Source organism: Mytilus galloprovincialis, chromosome 13 (assembly GCF_965363235.1).
Source record: "Mytilus galloprovincialis chromosome 13, xbMytGall1.hap1.1, whole genome shotgun sequence".
NCBI lineage: Eukaryota > Metazoa > Mollusca > Bivalvia > Mytilida > Mytilidae > Mytilus > Mytilus galloprovincialis.
The window spans coordinates 54,998,442-55,017,951 of NC_134850.1; the positions used below are offsets into that span (position 1 = coordinate 54,998,442).

A 19,510-nucleotide genomic window follows, 5' to 3' on the forward strand; every position below is an offset into this window, starting at 1 on the left:
ATCGCGTAATCTTCACAACCGTACAAGAAACCGACAAATTTATTTTTGCAAATTGCTCATTATATCCTCAGGATGTGCTGTTTTATTTTGACCAAAGCCGTATAGAGATTCCATATGAGAGTTATTCCCCCTTTTGTATATGATATAAGTGAAATGCATTTCTAACTGGTAAACCATAAGTGATAGAGACCTAGGGTCTTTTGATTTAAGATCCTTGGTCCAAAAAAATGAAAATTAGGTCAAGGTCAAAGGTCAAGGTCAAATTCTAAATTTTGATCTTGGCTTATTTTCACTATTTTCATTAACCTTACAAGATATCGACAAATTATTTTTACTAAATTGTTAGTTGCGACATGTCGTAACTTACAAATTTTGGTTGCAAGGGTGCGTAGACAATAAATGTGAGTTTTCGCCCCTCTTATATTTAGAATAATGCGTAAAGTGATATTACTCATGAACCATACATATTAAGGAACTAGTGTCTTTTGATTCGAGATGTTTAGTCTATGACCTTGAAATTGAGGTCAAGGTCAAAGGTTAATAGGACGTTCTAGATTTTGACCTTTGCTTTAAATTCATATTTATACATCATAAAGCCATAGGAACTGACATTTTCAACTGAATTTTAATATTTTCATATCAAAATAGATCTTTATTAGTTGAAAGACCTTCAATTGTTCTTTGAACAATTGGTTTTTAATTAGGTCTTTCCACTTTTCCGTGGAAAGACCTATTGGTTTTCTTCTGATTATTATTAGGTCTTTCCACTTTTCCGTGGAAAGACCTATTGGATTTCTTCTGATTATTATTATTATTATTATTTTTTTTCTTCCGCCAACTTTTTATTCCTTCGCAATTTTTTTGTTTCGCAAGATGTCGCTTAGATATATGGTATATGATATCGAACAATTAATACACTTTTGAAACCGACACCGCGTAACTAAAACCTTATCCATGTAAGAGTTATCTCCCCGAACACTGTTTTTCTTGTTATCGCTTAATATTCGCAACCGTATTAGAAACCGACAAATTTATTTTACCAAATTGCTCGTTATATCCTCAGGATGATTTGATTTATTTTGACCGAAGCTATCCGGAGACTCCATATGAGAGTTATTTCCCCTTTTATATTTGATATAAGTGATATGCATTTTTAACTGGAAAACCATAAGTGTTAGAGACCTAGGGTCTTTTGATTTGAGGTCCTTGGTCCAAAAAAATGAAAATGAGGTCAAGGTCAAAGGTCAAGGTCATGATTATTTTTTTGATTTTGGCTTGTTATCTCTTATTTTTAGAAATCATATAAGATATCGACAAAATATTTTCACATAATTGTTAGTCGCGACATGTAGTTACACATAAATTTTAGTCAAAAGGGTACGTAAACATTTGTTGCTAGTTTTTCCCCCTTTTATATCTAATATCAGTCGTATGGTAATATAACTCATTAACAATATAAAGTAAAGACCTAGAGTCTTTTGATTTGATGTCCTTGGTTCATGACCTTGAAATTGAGCTCAAGGTCATATGTTAATTTAACGTTCTAGATTTTGACCTTTGCTTTTACCTCATATGTATTCATGTTAAAGGTATTAGACTTTTTGCATAAGGTTGCAAGCAGTATGACGTTGAAAAAGCTAACCGGAAGTGACCTTTTGTAAACCGGAAGTAACTAATTTTTGTAACAAATTATTGTAAAAGTAAGTAAAACCTTATATTTTTGGAATCAGCGTACAATAAGTTGTCATTTGACGCTGAAATTGACATTTAAAACGAATTTAATATTTTCATATAAAAAAAATCATTACTGGTGGAAAGACCATCAATGGTTCTCTGAACAATTGGTTTTTAATTATTAGGTCTTTCCACTTTTCTGTGGAAAGACCTATTGTTTTTCTTCTGATTATTTTTTTTTTTTTTTTCTTCCGCCTAATTTTGTTCTTGCGATAAACATTTGTTTCGCAATATGTCGCTTAGATATTTGGTATATGATATCGAACAGTTTATGCACTTTTGAAATTTACCCTGCGTAAACGAATACTTTTCTTTGTAGGAGTTATCTCCCCAAACACTGTTTTCCTTGTTAGCGCATCTCCTTCGCAACCGTAAAAGATTATGACAAATTTATTTTACAAAATTGCTCGTTATATCCTTCGCATGATTTGTCCTATTTTGACCGAAGCAATATGACCGCTCCATATGAGAGTTATTTCCCCTTATGCATCTGATATAAGTGATATGAATTTCTATCTTATAAATCATAAGTGATAGAGACCTAGGATCTTTTGATTTGAGGTCCTTGGTCCCACAAAATGAAAATTAGGTCAAGGTCAAAGGTCAAGGTCATATTCTAATATTTGAATTTGGCTTATTTTCACTTATATCCAAAGACTGTATAAGATATCAACAAATTATTTTTACTAAATTGTTAGTTGCGACATGTCGTAAGATGTAAATTTTGATTGCAAGCGTACGTTGAATGTAAAAGGGAGTTTTCTCCCCTCTTGTATTTAAAAATACGCGTTTGGTGATATAACTCATTAACTAAATATAATAAAGACCTATGGTCTTTTGATTTGAGGTCCTTGGTTTATGACCTTGAAACTGATCTCAAGGTCATAGCTTAATTTGACGTTCTAGATTTTGACCTTTGCTTTTATTCTATATGTATACATGATAAAGATATACAACTTTTAGAAAAAGATATCAAACCATTTAACCTTGTAAAAAACAACCGGAAGTGACCTTTTGTAAACCGGAAATAGCTATTTTTTTGTACTTTTTAATATAAAAGTATATAGAACCAGATATTTTTGGAATCAGTGTCAAGTAAATATTCAAATATAATCGGAAGTAACATTTTTCAAACCGGAAGTAACAAATTATCTCCCTTATTTAAAAAAAAATGTATGGAAACAATATATTTTTCGAATCAGCTTACTAGGAGCTATCATTTGACGATTGAAATGACATTTTAAACTTAGTTTCACAACTTTTCATATCAAAATACATTGTTTTGATGGAAAGACCTTCAATTGTTCTCTGAACAATTGGTTTTTAATTATTATTTTTTTTCTTCCGCCAACTTTTTGATCTTTCGCAATTTTTTTGTTTCGCAAGATGTCGCTTAGATATATGGTATATGATATCGAACAATTAATACGCTTTTGAAACTGACACCGCGTAACCAAAATCTTATCCATGTAAGAGTTATCTCCCCGAACACTGTTTTTCTTGTTATCGCCTAATATTCGCAACCGTATAAGAAACCGACAAATTTATTTTACCAAATTGCTCGTTATATCCTCAGGATGATTTGATTCACTTTGACCGAAGCTATCCGGAGACTCCATATCAGAGTTATTTCCCCTTTTATATTTGATATAAGTGATATGCATTTTTAACTGGAAAACCATAAGTGTTAGAGACCTATGGTCTTTTGATTTGAGGTCCTTGGTCCAAAAAAATGAAAATGAGGTCAAGGTCAAAGGTCAAAGTCATGATTAATTTTTTGATTTTGGCTTGTTATCTCTTATTTTCAGAAATCTTATAAGATATCGACAAAATATTTTCACATAATTGTTAGTCGCGACATGTAGTTACACATAAATTTTAGTCGAAAGGGTACGTAAACATTTGTTGCTAGTTTTTTCCCCTTTTATATCTAATATCAGTCGTATGGTAATATAACTCATTAACAATATAAAGTAAAGACCTAGAGTCTTTTGATTTGATGTCCTTGGTTCATGACCTTGAAATTGAGCTCAAGGTCATATGTTAATTTAACGTTCTAGATTTTGACCTTTGCTTTTACCTCATATGTATTCATGTTAAAGGTATTAGACTTTTTGCATAAGGTTGCAAGCAGTATGACGTTGAAAAAGCTAACCGGAAGTGACCTTTTGTAAACCGGAAGTAACTAATTTTTGTAACAAATTATTGTAAAAGTAAGTAAAACCTTATATTTTTGGAATCAGCGTACAATAAGTTGTCATTTGACGCTGAAATTGACATTTAAAACAAATTTAATATTTTCATATAAAAAAAATCATTACTGGTGGAAAGACCATCAATGGTTCTCTGAACAATTGGTTTTTAATTATTATTATTTTTTTTCTTCCGCCAACTTTTTGATCCTTCGCAATTTTTTTGTTTCGCAAGATGTCGCTTAGATATATGGTATATGATATCGAACAATTAATACGCTTTTGAAACTGACACCGCGTAACCAAAATCTTATCCATGTAAGAGTTATCTCCCCGAACACTGTTTTTCTTGTTATCGCCTAATATTCGCAACCGTATAAGAAACCGACAAATTTATTTTACCAAATTGCTCGTTATATCCTCAGGATGATTTGATTCACTTTGACCGAAGCTATCCGGAGACTCCATATCAGAGTTATTTCCCCTTTTATATTTGATATAAGTGATATGCATTTTTAACTGGAAAACCATAAGTGTTAGAGACCTATGGTCTTTTGATTTGAGGTCCTTGGTCCAAAAAAATGAAAATGAGGTCAAGGTCAAAGGTCAAAGTCATGATTAATTTTTTGATTTTGGCTTGTTATCTCTTATTTTCAGAAATCTTATAAGATATCGACAAAATATTTTCACATAATTGTTAGTCGCGACATGTAGTTACACATAAATTTTAGTCGAAAGGGTACGTAAACATTTGTTGCTAGTTTTTTCCCCTTTTATATCTAATATCAGTCGTATGGTAATATAACTCATTAACAATATAAAGTAAAGACCTAGAGTCTTTTGATTTGATGTCCTTGGTTCATGACCTTGAAATTGAGCTCAAGGTCATATGTTAATTTAACGTTCTAGATTTTGACCTTTGCTTTTACCTCATATGTATTCATGTTAAAGCTATTAGACTTTTTGCATAAGGTTGCAAGCAGTATGACGTTGAAAAACTAACCGGAAGTGACCTTTTGTAAACCGGAAGTAACTAATTTTTGTAACAAATTATTGTAAAAGTATGTAAAACCTGATATTTTTGGAATCAGCGTACAATAAGTTGTCATTTGACGCTGAAATTGACATTTAAAACCAAATTTTAATATTTTCATATAAAAAAAATCATTACTGGTGGAAAGACCATCAATGGTTCTCTGAACAATTGGTTTTTAATTAGGTCTTTCCACTTTTTCCGTGGAAAGACCTATTGGTTTTCTTCTGATTATTATTATTAGGTCTTTCCACTTTTCCGTGGAAAGACCTATTGGTTTTCTTCTGATTATTATTATTTTTTTTCTTCCGCCTAATTTTCTTTCCTTCGCTAACTTTTTGTTTCACAAGATGTCACTTAGATATTTTGTATATGATATCGAAGAGTTAATACGCTTTTGAAACTGACACCGCGTAACCAAAATCTTTTCCATGTAAGAGTTATCTCCCTGAACACTGTTTTTCTTGTTATCACTTATATGTCGCAACCGTATAAGAAACCGACAAATTTATTTTACCAAATTGCTCGTTATATCCTCAGGATGAAATGAATTATTTTAGTCGAAGCTATCTGGAGACTCCATATGAGAGTTATCTCCCCTTTTGTATATGATATAACTGATTTGCATTTTTAACTGGTAAACGATAAGTGACATAGGCCTAGGGTCTTTTGATTTGAGGTCCTTGGTTCAAAAAAATGAAAATGAGGTCAAGGTCAAAGGTCAAGGTCATGTTCCAATTTTTTACTTTGGCTTGTTATCGCTCATTTTCAGAAATCTTATAAGATATCGACAAAATATTTTCACACAATTGTTAGTCGCGACATGTAGTTAAACATTAATTTTAGTCAAAAGGGTACGTAAACATTTGATGTTAGTTTTCCCCCTTTTATATCTAATATCAGTCGTATGGTAATATAACTTATTAACAATATAAAGTAAAGACCTAGAGTCTTTTGATTTAAGGTCCTTGGTTTATGACCTTGAAATTGAGCTCAAGGTCATATGTTAATTTAACATTCAAGATTTTGATCTTTGCTTTTATCTCATATGTATTCATGTTAAAGCTATTAAACTTTTTGCATTAGGTTGCAAGCAATATGACGTTGAAAAACCTAACCGGAAGTGACCTTTTGCAAACCGGAAGTAGCTAATTTTTGTAATAAATTATTGTAAAAGTATGTAAAACCATATATTTTTGGAATCAGCGTCAAGTAATCTATAAGACAGTACCGGAAGTTACATATTTTGAACCGGAAGTAGAAAATTATCTCCCTTATATATATCATTTTGTATATAAACCTTATATTTTTGGAATGCGCGTACAATAAGTTGTCATTTGACGCTGAAATTGACATTTAAAACCAAATTTTAATATTTTCATATAAAAAAATCATTACTGGTGGAAAGACCATCAATGGTTCTCTGAACAATTGGTTTTTAATTATTAGGTCTTTCCACTTTTCCGTGGAAAGACCTATTGGTTTTCTTCTGATTATTATTATTATTTTTTTTCTTCCGCCAACTTTTTGTTTCTCCGCAATTTTTTTGTTTCGCAAGATGTCGCTTAGACATATGGTATATGATATCGAACAGTTATTACGCTTTTGTAACTGACACCGTGTAACCAAAATCTTTCCCATATAAGAGTTATCTCCCCGAACACTGTTTTTCTTGTTATCGCGTAATCTTCACAACCGTATAAGAAACCGACAAATTTATTTTTGCAAATTGCTCATTACATCTTCAGGATGTGCTGTTTTATTTTGACCGAAGCCGTATAGAGATTCCATATGAGAGTTATTTCCCCTTTTGTATTTGAAATTTTGAAATGTATTTTAAACTGGAAAACCATAAGTGATAGAGACCTAGGGTCTTTTGATTTGAGATCCTTGATCCAAAAAAATGAAAATTAGGTCAAGGTCAAAGGTCAAGGTCATATTCTAAATTTTGATTTTGGCTTATTTTCACTCATTTTCATTAACCTTATCAGATATCGACAAATTATTTTTACTAAATTGTTAGTTGCGACATGTCGTAACATAATAATTTTGGTTGAAAGGGTGCGTAGACAATAAATGGGAGTTTTCGCCCCTACCACATCTAAAATTATGCATAAAGTGATATTACTGATTAACCATACATATTAGAGACCTAGGGTCTTTTGATTTGAGATCCTCAGTTTGTGACCTTGAAATTGAGGTCAAGGTCATAGGTAAATTTGGCGTTTTAGATTATGACCTTTGGTTAAAATTCATATCTATACATCATAAAGCCATAGGAACTGACATTTTAGACTGATTTTTAATATTTTAATATCAAAATAGATATTTACTGGTGGAAAGACCTTCAATTGTTCTCTGAACAATTGGTTTTTAATTATTATTTTTTTTCTTCCGCCAACTTTTTGTTCCTTCGCAATTTTTTTGTTTCGCAAGATGTCGCTTAGATATATGGTATATGATATCGAACAATTAATACGCTTTTGAAACTGACACCGCGTAACCAAAATCTTATCCATGTAAGAGTTATCTCCCCGAACACTGTTTTTCTTGTTATCGCTTAATATTCACAACCGTATAAGAAACCGACAGATTTATTTTACTAAATTGCTCGTTATATCCTCAGGATGATTTGATTTATTTTGACCGAAGCTATCCGGAGACTCCATATGAGAGTTATTTCCCCTTTTATATTTGATATAAGTGATATGCATTTTTAACTGGAAAACCATAAGTGTTAGAGACCTAGGGTCTTTTGATTTGAGGTCCTTGGTCCAAAAAAATGAAAATGAGGTCAAGGTCAAAGGTCAAGGTCATGATTAATTTTTTGATTTTGGCTTGTTATCTCTTATTTTCAGAAATCTTATAAGATATCGACAAAATATTTTCACATAATTGTTAGTCGCGACATGTAGTTACACATAAATTTTAGTCGAAAGGGTACGTAAACATTTGTTGCTAGTTTTTCCCCCTTTTATATCTAATATGAGTCGTATGGTAATATAACTCATTAACAATATAAAGTAAAGACCTAGAGTCTTTTGATTTGATGTCCTTGGTTCATGACCTTGAAATTGAGCTGAAGGTCATATGTTAATTTAACGTTCTAGATTTTGACCTTTGCTTTTACCTCATATGTATTCATGTTAAAGCTATTAGACTTTTTGCATAAGGTTACAAGCAGTATGACATTGAAAAATCTAACCGGAAGTGATCTTTTGTAAACCGGAAGTAACTAATTTTTGTAACAAATTATTGTAAAAGTATGTAAAACCTTATATTTTTGGAATCAGCGTACAATAAGTTGTAATTTGACGCTGAAATTGACATTTAAAACTAAATTTTAATATTTTCATATAAAAAAAAATCATTACTGGTGGAAAGACCATCAATGGTTCTCTGAACAATTGGTTTTTAATTAGGTCTTTCCACTTTTCCGTGGAAAGACCTATTGGTTTTCTTCTGATTATTATTATTATTTTTTTTCTTCCGCCAACTTTTTGTTCCTCCGCAATTTTTTTGTTTCGCAAGATGTCGCTTAGACATATGGTATATGATATCGAACAGTTATTATGCTTTTGTAACTGACACCGTGTAACCAAAATCTTTCCCATATAAGAGTTATCTCCCCGAACATTGTTTTTCTTGTTATCGCGTAATCTTCACAACCGTATAAGAAACCGACAAATTTATTTTTGCAAATTGCTCATTACATCTTCAGGATGTGCTGTTTCATTTTGACCGAAGCCGTATAGAGATTCCATATGAGAGTTATTTCCCCTTTTGTATTTGAAATTTTGAAATGTATTTTAAACTGGAAAACCATAAGTGATAGAGACCTAGGGTCGTTTGATTTGAGATCCTTGGTCCAAAAAAATGAAAATTAGGTCAAGGTCAAAGGTCAAGGTCATATTCCAAATTTTGATTTTGGCTTATTTTCACTCATTTTCATTAACCTTATCAGATATCGACAAATTATTTTTACTAAATTGTTAGTTGCGACATGTCGTAACATAATAATTTTGGTTGAAAGGGTGCATAGACAATAAATGGGAGTTTTAGCCCCTACCACATCTAAAATTATGCGTAAAGTGATATTACTTATTAACCATACATATTAGAGACCTAGGGTCTTTTTATTTGAGATCCTCAGTTTGTGACCTTGAAATTGAGGTCAAGGTCATAGGTAAATTTGGCGTTTTAGATTATGACCTTTGGTTAAAATTCATATCTATACATCATAAAGCCATAGGAACTGACATTTTAGACTGATTTTTAATATTTTAATATCAAAATAGATATTTACTGGTGGAAAGACCTTCAATTGTTCTCTGAACAATTGGTTTTTAATTATTATTATTATTATTATTTTTTTTCTTCCGCCAACTTTTTGTTCCTTCGCAATTTTTTGGTTTCGCAAGATGTCACTAAGATATATGGTATATGATATCGAACAATTAATACGCTTTTGAAACTGACACCGCGTAACCAAAATCTTATCCATGTAAGAGTTATCTCCCCGAACACTGTTTTTCTTGTTATCGCTTAATCTTCGCAACCGTATAAGAAACCGACAAATTTATTTTACCAAATTGCTCGTTATATCCTCAGGATGATTTGATTCATTTGACCGAAGCTATCCGGAGACTCCATATGAGAGTTATTTCCCCTTTTATATTTGATATAAGTGATATGCATTTTTAACTGGAAAACCATAAGTGATAGAGGCCTAGGGTCTTTTGATTTGAGGTCCTTGGTCCAAAAAAATCAAAATGAGGTCAAGGTCAAAGGTCAAGGTCATGATTAAAATTTTGATTTTGGCTTGTTATCTCTTATTTTCAGAAATCATACAAGATATCGACAAAATAATTTCACACAATTGTTGGTTACGACATGTCGTAACACATAAATTTTAGTCGAAAGGGTACGTAGACATTTGACGCAAGTTTTCCCCCTTTTTATATCTAATATCATACGTATGGTAATATAACTCATTAACAATATAAAATAGAGAACTAGAGTCTTTTGATTTGAGGTCCTTGGTTTATAACCTTGAAATTGAGCTCAAGGCCATATGCTAATTAAACGTTCTAGATTTTGACCTTTGCTTTTACCTCATATGTACACATAATAAAGCCATGGGACTTTTTGCATTAAGTTGTAAGCAATGTGACCTTAAAAAACACAACCGGAAGTGACCTTTTGTAAACCGGAAGTAGCTTTTTTTTGTACTAAATCAATGTAAAAGTATATAGAACCATATATTTTTGGAATCAGTGTCAAGTAAACTATCAAACAATACCGGAAGTAAACTTTTTAAACCGGAAGTAAAAGATTATCTCCCTTTTCGATATATTTTTTTGATAGAAACCATATATTTTTTTGAATAAGCGTTCAATAAGCTGTCATTTGGCGCTAAAATTGACATTTTAAACCAAATTGTAATATTTTTATATAAAAAAGGTTTTAACTGGTGGAAAGACCATCAATGGTTCTCTGAACAATTGGTTTTTAATTATTATTTTTTTCTTCCGCCAACTTTTTGTTCCTCCGCAATTTTTTTGTTTCGCAAGATGTCGCTTAGACATATGGTATATGATATCGAACAGTTATTACACTTTTGTAACTGACACCGTGTAACCAAAATCTTTCCCATATAAGAGTTATCTCCCCGAACACTATTTTTCTTGTTATCGCGTAATCTTCACAACCGTATAAGAAACCGACAAATTTATTTTTGCAAATTGCTCATTACATCTTCAGGATGTGCTGTTTTATTTTGACCGAAGCCGTATAGAGATTCCATATGAGAGTTATTTCCCCTTTTGTATTTGAAATTTTGAAATGTATTTTAAACTGGAAAACCATAAGTGATAGAGACATAGGGTCTTTTGATTTGAGATCCTTGGTCCAAAAAAATGAAAATTAGGTCAAGGTCAAAGGTCAAGGTCATATTCTAAATTTTGATTTTGGCTTATTTTCACTCATTTTCATTAACCTTATCAGATATCGACAAATTATTTTTACTAAATTGTTAGTTGCGACATGTCGTAACATAATAATTTTGGTTGAAAAGGTGCATAGACAATAAATGGGAGTTTTAGCCCCTACCACATCTAAAATTATGCGTAAAGTGATATTACTTATTAACCATACATATTAGAGACCTAGGGTCTTTTGATTTGAGATCCTCAGTTTGTAACCTTGAAATTGAGGTCAAGGTCATAGGTAAATTTGGCGTTTTAGATTATGACCTTTGGTTAAAATTCATATCTATACATCATAAAGCCATAGGAACTGACATTTTAGACTGATTTTTAATATTTTAATATCAAAATAGATATTTACTGGTGGAAAGACCTTCAATTGTTCTCTGAACAATTGGTTTTTAATCATTATTATTATTATTATTATTATTATTATTATTATTATTATTATTATTATTATATTATTATTATTATTATTATTATTATTATTATTATTATTTTATTATTATTATTATTATTATTATTATTATTATTATTATTATTATTATTATTATTATTATTATTATTATTATTATTATACAGTATTTATAACAGCGTATTATATAATATCAAAAATTACCCTAAGCGCTTTACAACATATTCATACACATATATAAGTATTTAAAATAAATACGAAAGCCCATGTTATAAGATCATAAAACAAAAATATTTAAAATAAATGGCATATAAAACTATACTATTAACTTTACTGATCAACAATAAAATCTAAATAAATTGGCATGGTAAAATAAAGGAGACATTAAACCCGTACAAATAAAAATAGGTTAAAAACATTTGCTTAAAGAATAAAAAAATATGTGATATATCTCATATATATCTCATTTTGAAGTTATATAGATAGAAAAGGAAGAATTAGAATATTAACCAATCAACAGCATGATATCACTATGAACGAATATTTATGATTTAATATGAATAAATTTCACATTTTATACAAAGAGCTAAATAGATTAATTACTGGTTTGAAGGCTGCTTATACGACTATCAAAATAGTCGGACCAAGGTATGTAAAACTGACCCATTTATTCAATTAAAACATATGTAAGTATTTTGTTTAATCTACAGTGGCATTTAGGAACTACCGGAGTTCAGTTAAATAATGATTGTTGGCATCTACTACAATTGTGTACAGTATCAAAAGAAAACATATCCATTTAAAACTAGATCTGTCTTACCACACAAAAACATTTTTTTTAATTTATAGTCAATAATAAATTTATCAGGAATCATTCTTCAATATAGGTCTCGTCACCTGAAGCCTTCTTGGAATGGACTAGAAAGACGTTAATACCTTTGTACTTTCCAACAGCATCATACAACGGTGGAAGCATTAGTATTGCCGACAAGTTCTTTGTAGGGGATATGGCTAACCTTAGACTAGGTCTTGTTAGACTACGACAAATCAAAGTGAAAACAGGTATCACTCTTTTTAGACCTTGAAGACAAAAACTGTACCTTATAACAAACGATATCAAGGGAATGATAAACATTCATAACATATGCCAATCTTCCAACTCATTGTCCGAACAGATTATCAGTGAAGGCAACTGAGATCGTACATTATAAAAACAACTGAGATCGTACATTATAAAAACTAAAGAATATATACTCTATGAAAGATTGGCGTCCATTAGTTAACAAAAGACATCGATAATCTAGTGATTTCAGTAGCTGGCAGTGATTTCGTGAGCTCATTGTCCGAACAGATTATCAGTGAAGGCAACTACAACTGAGATTGTACATTATAAAAACTAAAGGATATATGCTCTATGAAAACTTGGCGCCCATTAGTTAACAAAAGACATCGATAATCTAGTGATTTCAGTAGCTGACAGTGATTTCTTGAGCCTTATGAGCTACAATTGAAATAATTAATATCAAATATTTTAGACTCAATTACTGAAATTTGGTAATGTTAACTAATATAATTTTGACACATTAAACAAACGCCAAAATATGAATTTCTTGTTTCGAAGGTTTATAATAGAGAAAGGTTTAGTGCTACGATGGCCGCTGTACATTCAACGCTTGCATTTTATATCTATTTTTGTCGAGCCTGTTACTTTTGTCACAAAAGCGAGACATAGCGATCCTACATTCCGTCGTCGGCGTCGTCGTCGTCGGCGGCGTCGTCCACAAATATTGATTTTTCACTCTGTGGTTAAAGTTTTGAAATATTAATAACTTTGTTAAGCTATCCTGGATTTCTAGCAAACTTTGACAGAAGCTTGTTTAGAATCACAAGATATTATCCAAAAGTAAATTTTGTAAAAGAAAAATCCTGTTTATCCGTATTTTACTTATAAATGGACATAGTTTTTATTGCCAGTTAACATTACATTCACCCTGTGGTTAAAGTTTTTAAGATTTTAATAACTTTCTTAAACTTAACTATTTGTTTTGATATTTGAAATTTTAATTGCAAACAAGTCATCATCAATTATTTTGTAAAAAATATTATCAAACGTAGTCAGTTTGAAAATCAGATGTCATCTTTTTGTCTTATTAATACCATGATCAAATTCTAAGTATTCTAAGGAATCTTTATGAAATAAAATATGCTTATTTAATTTGGAAAAGCACATACACATCATTAGTAACGCAAGCAAATAAAAAAGGTTGTCAATTTCATGTAAATGTATAATGATCTTGTGTCTACTGTTTCAAACTAAACAAAATATCGTATACAATATCGCTTTCAGCTAAGTGTTACGCATCAAAGATTGTCCCAGGTCATTTTTGTGCTGAGAAATATTATGACGAATTTGAAGAGACCAGTGATTTATGTAAGGAATGTTCAACTCCATGGACAACAGATGCGTGGAAATATACCACAGCTAAAGAAGTTTGGGGTATTCCTATCATAGGCATTTATAACACATATGGTGGCGGCGGGTACATCCAAAGTCTCAGCAATAACAAGGAAAACACAGAACACACACTCGATGAATTACTTAAACTTCGATGGATTGATCGATATACAAGGGCAGTTTTTGTTGAGTTTGCACTCTATAACGCGAATATCAACGTTATCTGTTACTCGATATTTTTGGCTGAATTTCCTGAAATTGGAGGCGCGTTTAATTGGGCTGACTCACAATGTTTCAGACCAACATTAATATCAAGTGCGACAGGGTTTGTGAACTTATTCCTTAGTGTCATCTTCCTCGTTTTGGTGATAGTAAAAATTATCTTTTTAATAAAAGGAATAAAAAAGGAAAAATTTAGATTTTTTGTTAATTTTTGGAACGTTTTAGATATTTTCATAGTGCTATTAAGTTTGATAGGATTAGGAATCTGGATCACAAAATTTATTTTTACGAAAAAAGCACTCGCTTTATATGCAGATAACAAAAACGTGTTCATAAATTTCCAACACATAGTAGTCTGGGAATACATATTTAATGTGGTACTTGGACTGTTGGTCTTTATTTCTACTTTAAGAATTTCAAGTGCATTAGGATACAATAGAAAGATCGTGGAAATCGCTTACGTTTTAAAATACGGTTTAAATGATATAATAAGTTTTAGTTTTCCATTCATGATCGTATTTGTAGTTTTTGTTATGTTCGGTTATCTGGTCTTTGGTGTTTCCGTGTATGAATATAGAAATCTGTTTGTTAGCTTTGGAAGTTTGGCCAATACTTTAATTGGAAAGAATGCATTCAACAAAATTCAGCAAACAGTTCCAATTCTTGGAGAACTATTTTTCTTCGTGTATGTTTTCTGTGTTCTGTTTACTTTAATGACAATATTTGCTGCTATTTTGAACAACACCATAACAGATGTCAGAAACTCACACAATAAAATCTCAGAACAAGTTGGAATTATGCATATAATTAAAAGCATCGGAAAAGACTTACTTGGTTTAGTGGGAATCCATGTGAAACGGACCAAAAGGGATACAAACAGAGGTATTTATTTATTATATCTTTTTTGGGGGGAGGGGGTAATAATCGGATTTATTGAAATTAGAATAAAAATTATATCAATCTTAAAGACATGTCTATGATATTTTAACGTGGATGCCATAATATTAAGCTTATAGATAGATACTAAAAAGTAAAATCACAAAAATACTGAACTCCAAGGAAAATTCAAAAAGGAAATTCCCCAATCAAATGGCAAAATCAAAATTTTAACACATCAAACGAAAGGATAATTAAACTATCGAAATTACAAATTTCAAAAAAGAAAAGAATACATCATAAGTTAGTATAAACACCTGTAAATTATCGTGTTTCTATATTGTCTACAAAAACGTTATTTTAGAGTTAACTAAATGATTGTCCTGCAGTCGTTTTTATTGTATGCACAAAAAAATAAAATAAAAATAAAAACCAATTGTTCGGAGAACAATTGAAGGTTTTCCACCCCTAAAAAATAAAATTGATTCTAAAATATCAAAACTCGGTTTAAAATGTCATTTCCAGCGTCAAATGATAGCTCATTGTATGCTTATTAAAAAGATATATGGTTTCTATGTAATTTTGCTTGAAATAATGGAGTTAACTTTTTACTTCCGGTTGGAAAATGTCTCTTCTGGTATTTAATGATAGTTTACTTGACACTGCTTTCAAAAACATATGGTTCTATATACTTTTACATGAAATAAGTGCAAAAAATAACTGTTTCCGGTTTACACAAGGTCACTCCCGTTTGCTTTTTCAAGGTCATATGGCTTGTAATCTAATGTATAAAGTCCTTTATGATGTATAAATATGAATTTAAAGCAAAGGTAAAAATGTAGAACGTCAAATTTCCCTATAACCGTGACCTCAATTTTAAGGTCATAAACCAAGGACCTCAAATCAAAAGACCCTAGGTCTTTAATATGTATGGTTAAAAAGTTATATCAATATACGCATATTTCTAAATATAAGAGGGGCGAAAACTCCCATTTAATGTCTACGCACCTTCTCAATCAAAATTTATGAGTTTATGAGTTACGACATGTCGCAAATGACAATTTAATAAAAATATGTTATCGATATATTGTACGGTTCATGAAAAGAAATGAGAATAAGCCAAATCAAAATTTAGAATATGACCTTGACCTTTGACCTTGACCTTATTTTCTTTTTTGTTTTACCAAGGACCTCAAATCAAAAGACCTTAGGTCTCTATCACTTATAGTTTACCAGTTTCAAATGCATATCACTTATATCAAATGTATAAGGGGAAATAACTCTCATATGGAATCTCTATTCCACTTCGGTCAACATTAATCAAAACATTCTGAAGATCTAACGAGCAATTTGGTAAAATAAATTTGTCAGTTTCTTATACGGTTGTAAAGTATTAGTAAGAAATAACAATAAAAACAGTGTTCGGTGAGCTAACTCTTGCATGGAAAAGTATTCGGTTAAGCGGTGTCAGTTTCAAAAGCGTATTAACTGTTCGATATCATATACCCAAATTTCTAAGCAACATCTTGCGAAATAACCAAACAGCGAAGGAAAAATATTCAAACGGAACAAAAAAAAAAAAATAATAATTAAAAACCAATTGTTCAGAAAACAATTGAAGGTTTTTCCACTCCTAACGATATATTTTGATATGAAAATATTAGAGTTGGGTTTAAAATGTATGTTTAAAGTATAAAACTAACGGTCTGATTTATACTTTAACATTTTTAATAAATTATTGATGTGCTACTGGTACATGTACATGTACTATATTATGTCGTTAGCCTGATATTACTACTGGTACATGTACATGTACTATATTATGTCGTTAGCCTGATATTACTACTGGTACATGTACATGTACTATATTATGTCGTTAGCCTGATATTACGAATCAAATTTTTTAAAAAGTATTTACAATATATCGGTATTTTATTTCTTTATTTATTTGGTTTCAGATGTTGTGAATTCAGGAATGAAAGGCAGAGGTTCAGTAAGCTCTTCAAAAGTTCTACATCTAATCAGGGGAACACTTGGTGATGCATGTGATAAAGGTAATCTAAATCTAATCAGGGGAACACTTGGTGATGTATGTAATAAAGGTAATCTAAATCTAATCAGGGGAACACTTGGTGATGTGTGTAATAAAGGTAATCTAAATCTAATCAGGGGAACACTTGGTGATGCATGTGATAAAGGTAATCTAAATCTAATAAGGGGAACACTTGGTGATGCATGTGATAAAGGTGTCAATGTATACATGATGGTATCAGTTGGAAGCAGTTGTGTAAAATGCAGTAAGGAAAGCTCAGAAGTACTCTTTACAACCACTGAACTACAGGCTCCTGACTTGGGACAGGTACATAGAGAATGTGGCGGGGTTAAATATATTTTGAGCGTTCAACCCTCCAACCTGGGACAGTGGTATTACAATACAACATAAGAACGTCAAACTATTAAAATCAGTTGAAAAAGGCTTAGTTCAGCAGATCGATACAAAGCAGAAAAAAACATCAAACAAAAACGCAACCCGGATGTAGCAGGGTAATTATCCATCCCTCAACCCTAATCTAAAAAAAAAAAGAACCCACTAAGTCCCGAACTGAGAGTACTCGCAGTTACTGACAGCTAATTCAAAGCCAAAAACAACTAATAAAAAAAATCATGTATACAAGACTAAAATATGAATCAGTACACAAGCGCCTTCAACTATTCCAACCCCGCCACATTCTGTATGTGCCTGTGGCAAGTCAGGAGCCTGTTATTCGGTGGTTGTCGTTTGTTGCTGTAAATCATATTTATTTTTCGTTCATTATTTTGTACATAAATCAAGCCGTTAGTTTTCCTGTTTGAATTGTTTAACATTTGTCATTTCGGAGCCTTTTATAGCTGAATATGCAATATGTGTTTTGCTCATTGTTGAAGACCATATGGTGACCTACAGTTGTTAATTGCTATGTCATTTTATTCCCTTGTGGAGAGTTATCTCATTGGCAATCATACCACATCTTCTTATTTCTATACATCCAACATCCAATGGGTTTAATGTAAAGACGTCATTAACAGTCAGAGAAAAAACATGACCTTATGCAATGTTCATTTACGATAAGACTAACTTTTGCGACCAATTTTTAAGTAAATTACATATTACAAAAGTTATTCGTATTGACTCTTTCTTTTTGTTGTCATAATGACAAACGCATTGACCTAAGTCCTTAACTACGAGCCCACTATATGCCAAAATTGATTAACTTAAATACGTATTTAAATTTTCAGGCAAATATCAAGAAACGGAAAGAAGCAGTTGTATGTCAACGGAAAGTTTAATCATTCAAGGAAGGGATACAAGGAGTTCCAATACCTGTACTCAAAGAAAAGTGCGATTTCAAGCAGACATGGAAGATTTAAAAAACGAGAATGACTCGTTATATTTAAATTTCTTATAAAGAGGAACATGATTTTCCAAATTTCCCTTTTTTTTTGTATTCACTATAAGAAAACACATTTTTTTTTTTTTTTTTTTTTAAACGTTTATAACGTTCTTCATATCAAATATTGTTTCAATTTGGTCCTGATGTGATACAGGCCCTTGGTAGTTTCTATTGATTTTAACAACCAAAATAAAACAAGTGCATTGCGCTGTATTTTTTGTATCTTTATCAGGACAAATTAGAATGATTTGATTCTTTAGATCAATGTGTATACCTTTATATAGATTTTAGTAACATAAATGGAATTAGTATTTATTTTCAGAGAAAACATCACAATATACCATTGTTTTTACATCCTGATTACACAGAATAAGTTTACATGACTTCTAAAAACAATTGACTCCCGAAATTTAAGCTTGTTCGGGACCTGAATATTTATTTTTTTACAATATGGGTTAGAAAGTTTTTAGCCAGAACAACTACTTGGGTCATGTCCATTTAAAATGTATCAAATTCAAAAGAAGTTGAACTTATTTTCTATTTTGTTTTATTTTAGTTTTGAAGATCCTAAGCAGTATTTTGTATTTGGCTTTCCATACTTTTGGCTTATGGCTTACATGACGGAAATTGGTTCAGAAACATGTGTAAGACTCATACGTTTATTTTTCATGACAGCATAAACCGTGTAAGGTTACCTTTTTCTGTGGCATACTATTTCAAAGTATTATAATATAAACCCTTTCCTTTATTGCATAAAAAGTATTTATAAAATATATACAAGTAAAATTTTCATAAATCATAAAATGTTTCTCATTTACAAAAAATAAACGAAATCAATAAGAAAAGCAACTCCTATGGATTACCATTAAATAATTATTAGAATTGTAGCCTGATTCTTTTTCATTTGTTCCTATTGTTGTTCCTGGGCGCTTTTTAAGTAATTTATAGTCATCATTGTCGTCAGCATGCATTTGCTTAAGCTTTGCTGAAAAGTTTTAATTCCTTTAAGGAATATTTGACCGTAGATCGTCATGTTTTTTTCTCTTTGTACGGCCTTTTTTGTTAGCATGCTATCACAGTTAACGTTTAAAATGTTGGCGTTACAAAATTTCACGGCATTCATATTATTTCTGTTGAGTATGTTTGCACAATATAAATTCTATGA

At 31.0% G+C, this 19,510-nt stretch overlaps 1 protein-coding gene across 1 annotated transcript in view; it reads left to right on the forward strand.

The window, feature by feature from the left end:
• Positions 1-19,249, forward strand: part of LOC143057206 (polycystin-1-like protein 2) — a 58,595-nt gene extending 39,346 nt beyond the window's left edge. The window contains exons 14-17 of the mRNA XM_076230463.1: positions 12,249-12,423; positions 13,709-14,920; positions 16,873-16,968; positions 18,191-19,249. Of these exons, the coding sequence (XP_076086578.1) occupies positions 12,249-12,423; positions 13,709-14,920; positions 16,873-16,968; positions 18,191-18,360 (1,653 nt within the window). The 3' untranslated portion in view covers positions 18,361-19,249. The remainder of the gene's footprint in view (positions 1-12,248; positions 12,424-13,708; positions 14,921-16,872; positions 16,969-18,190) is intronic.
• Positions 19,250-19,510: the final 261 nt, after the last annotated feature.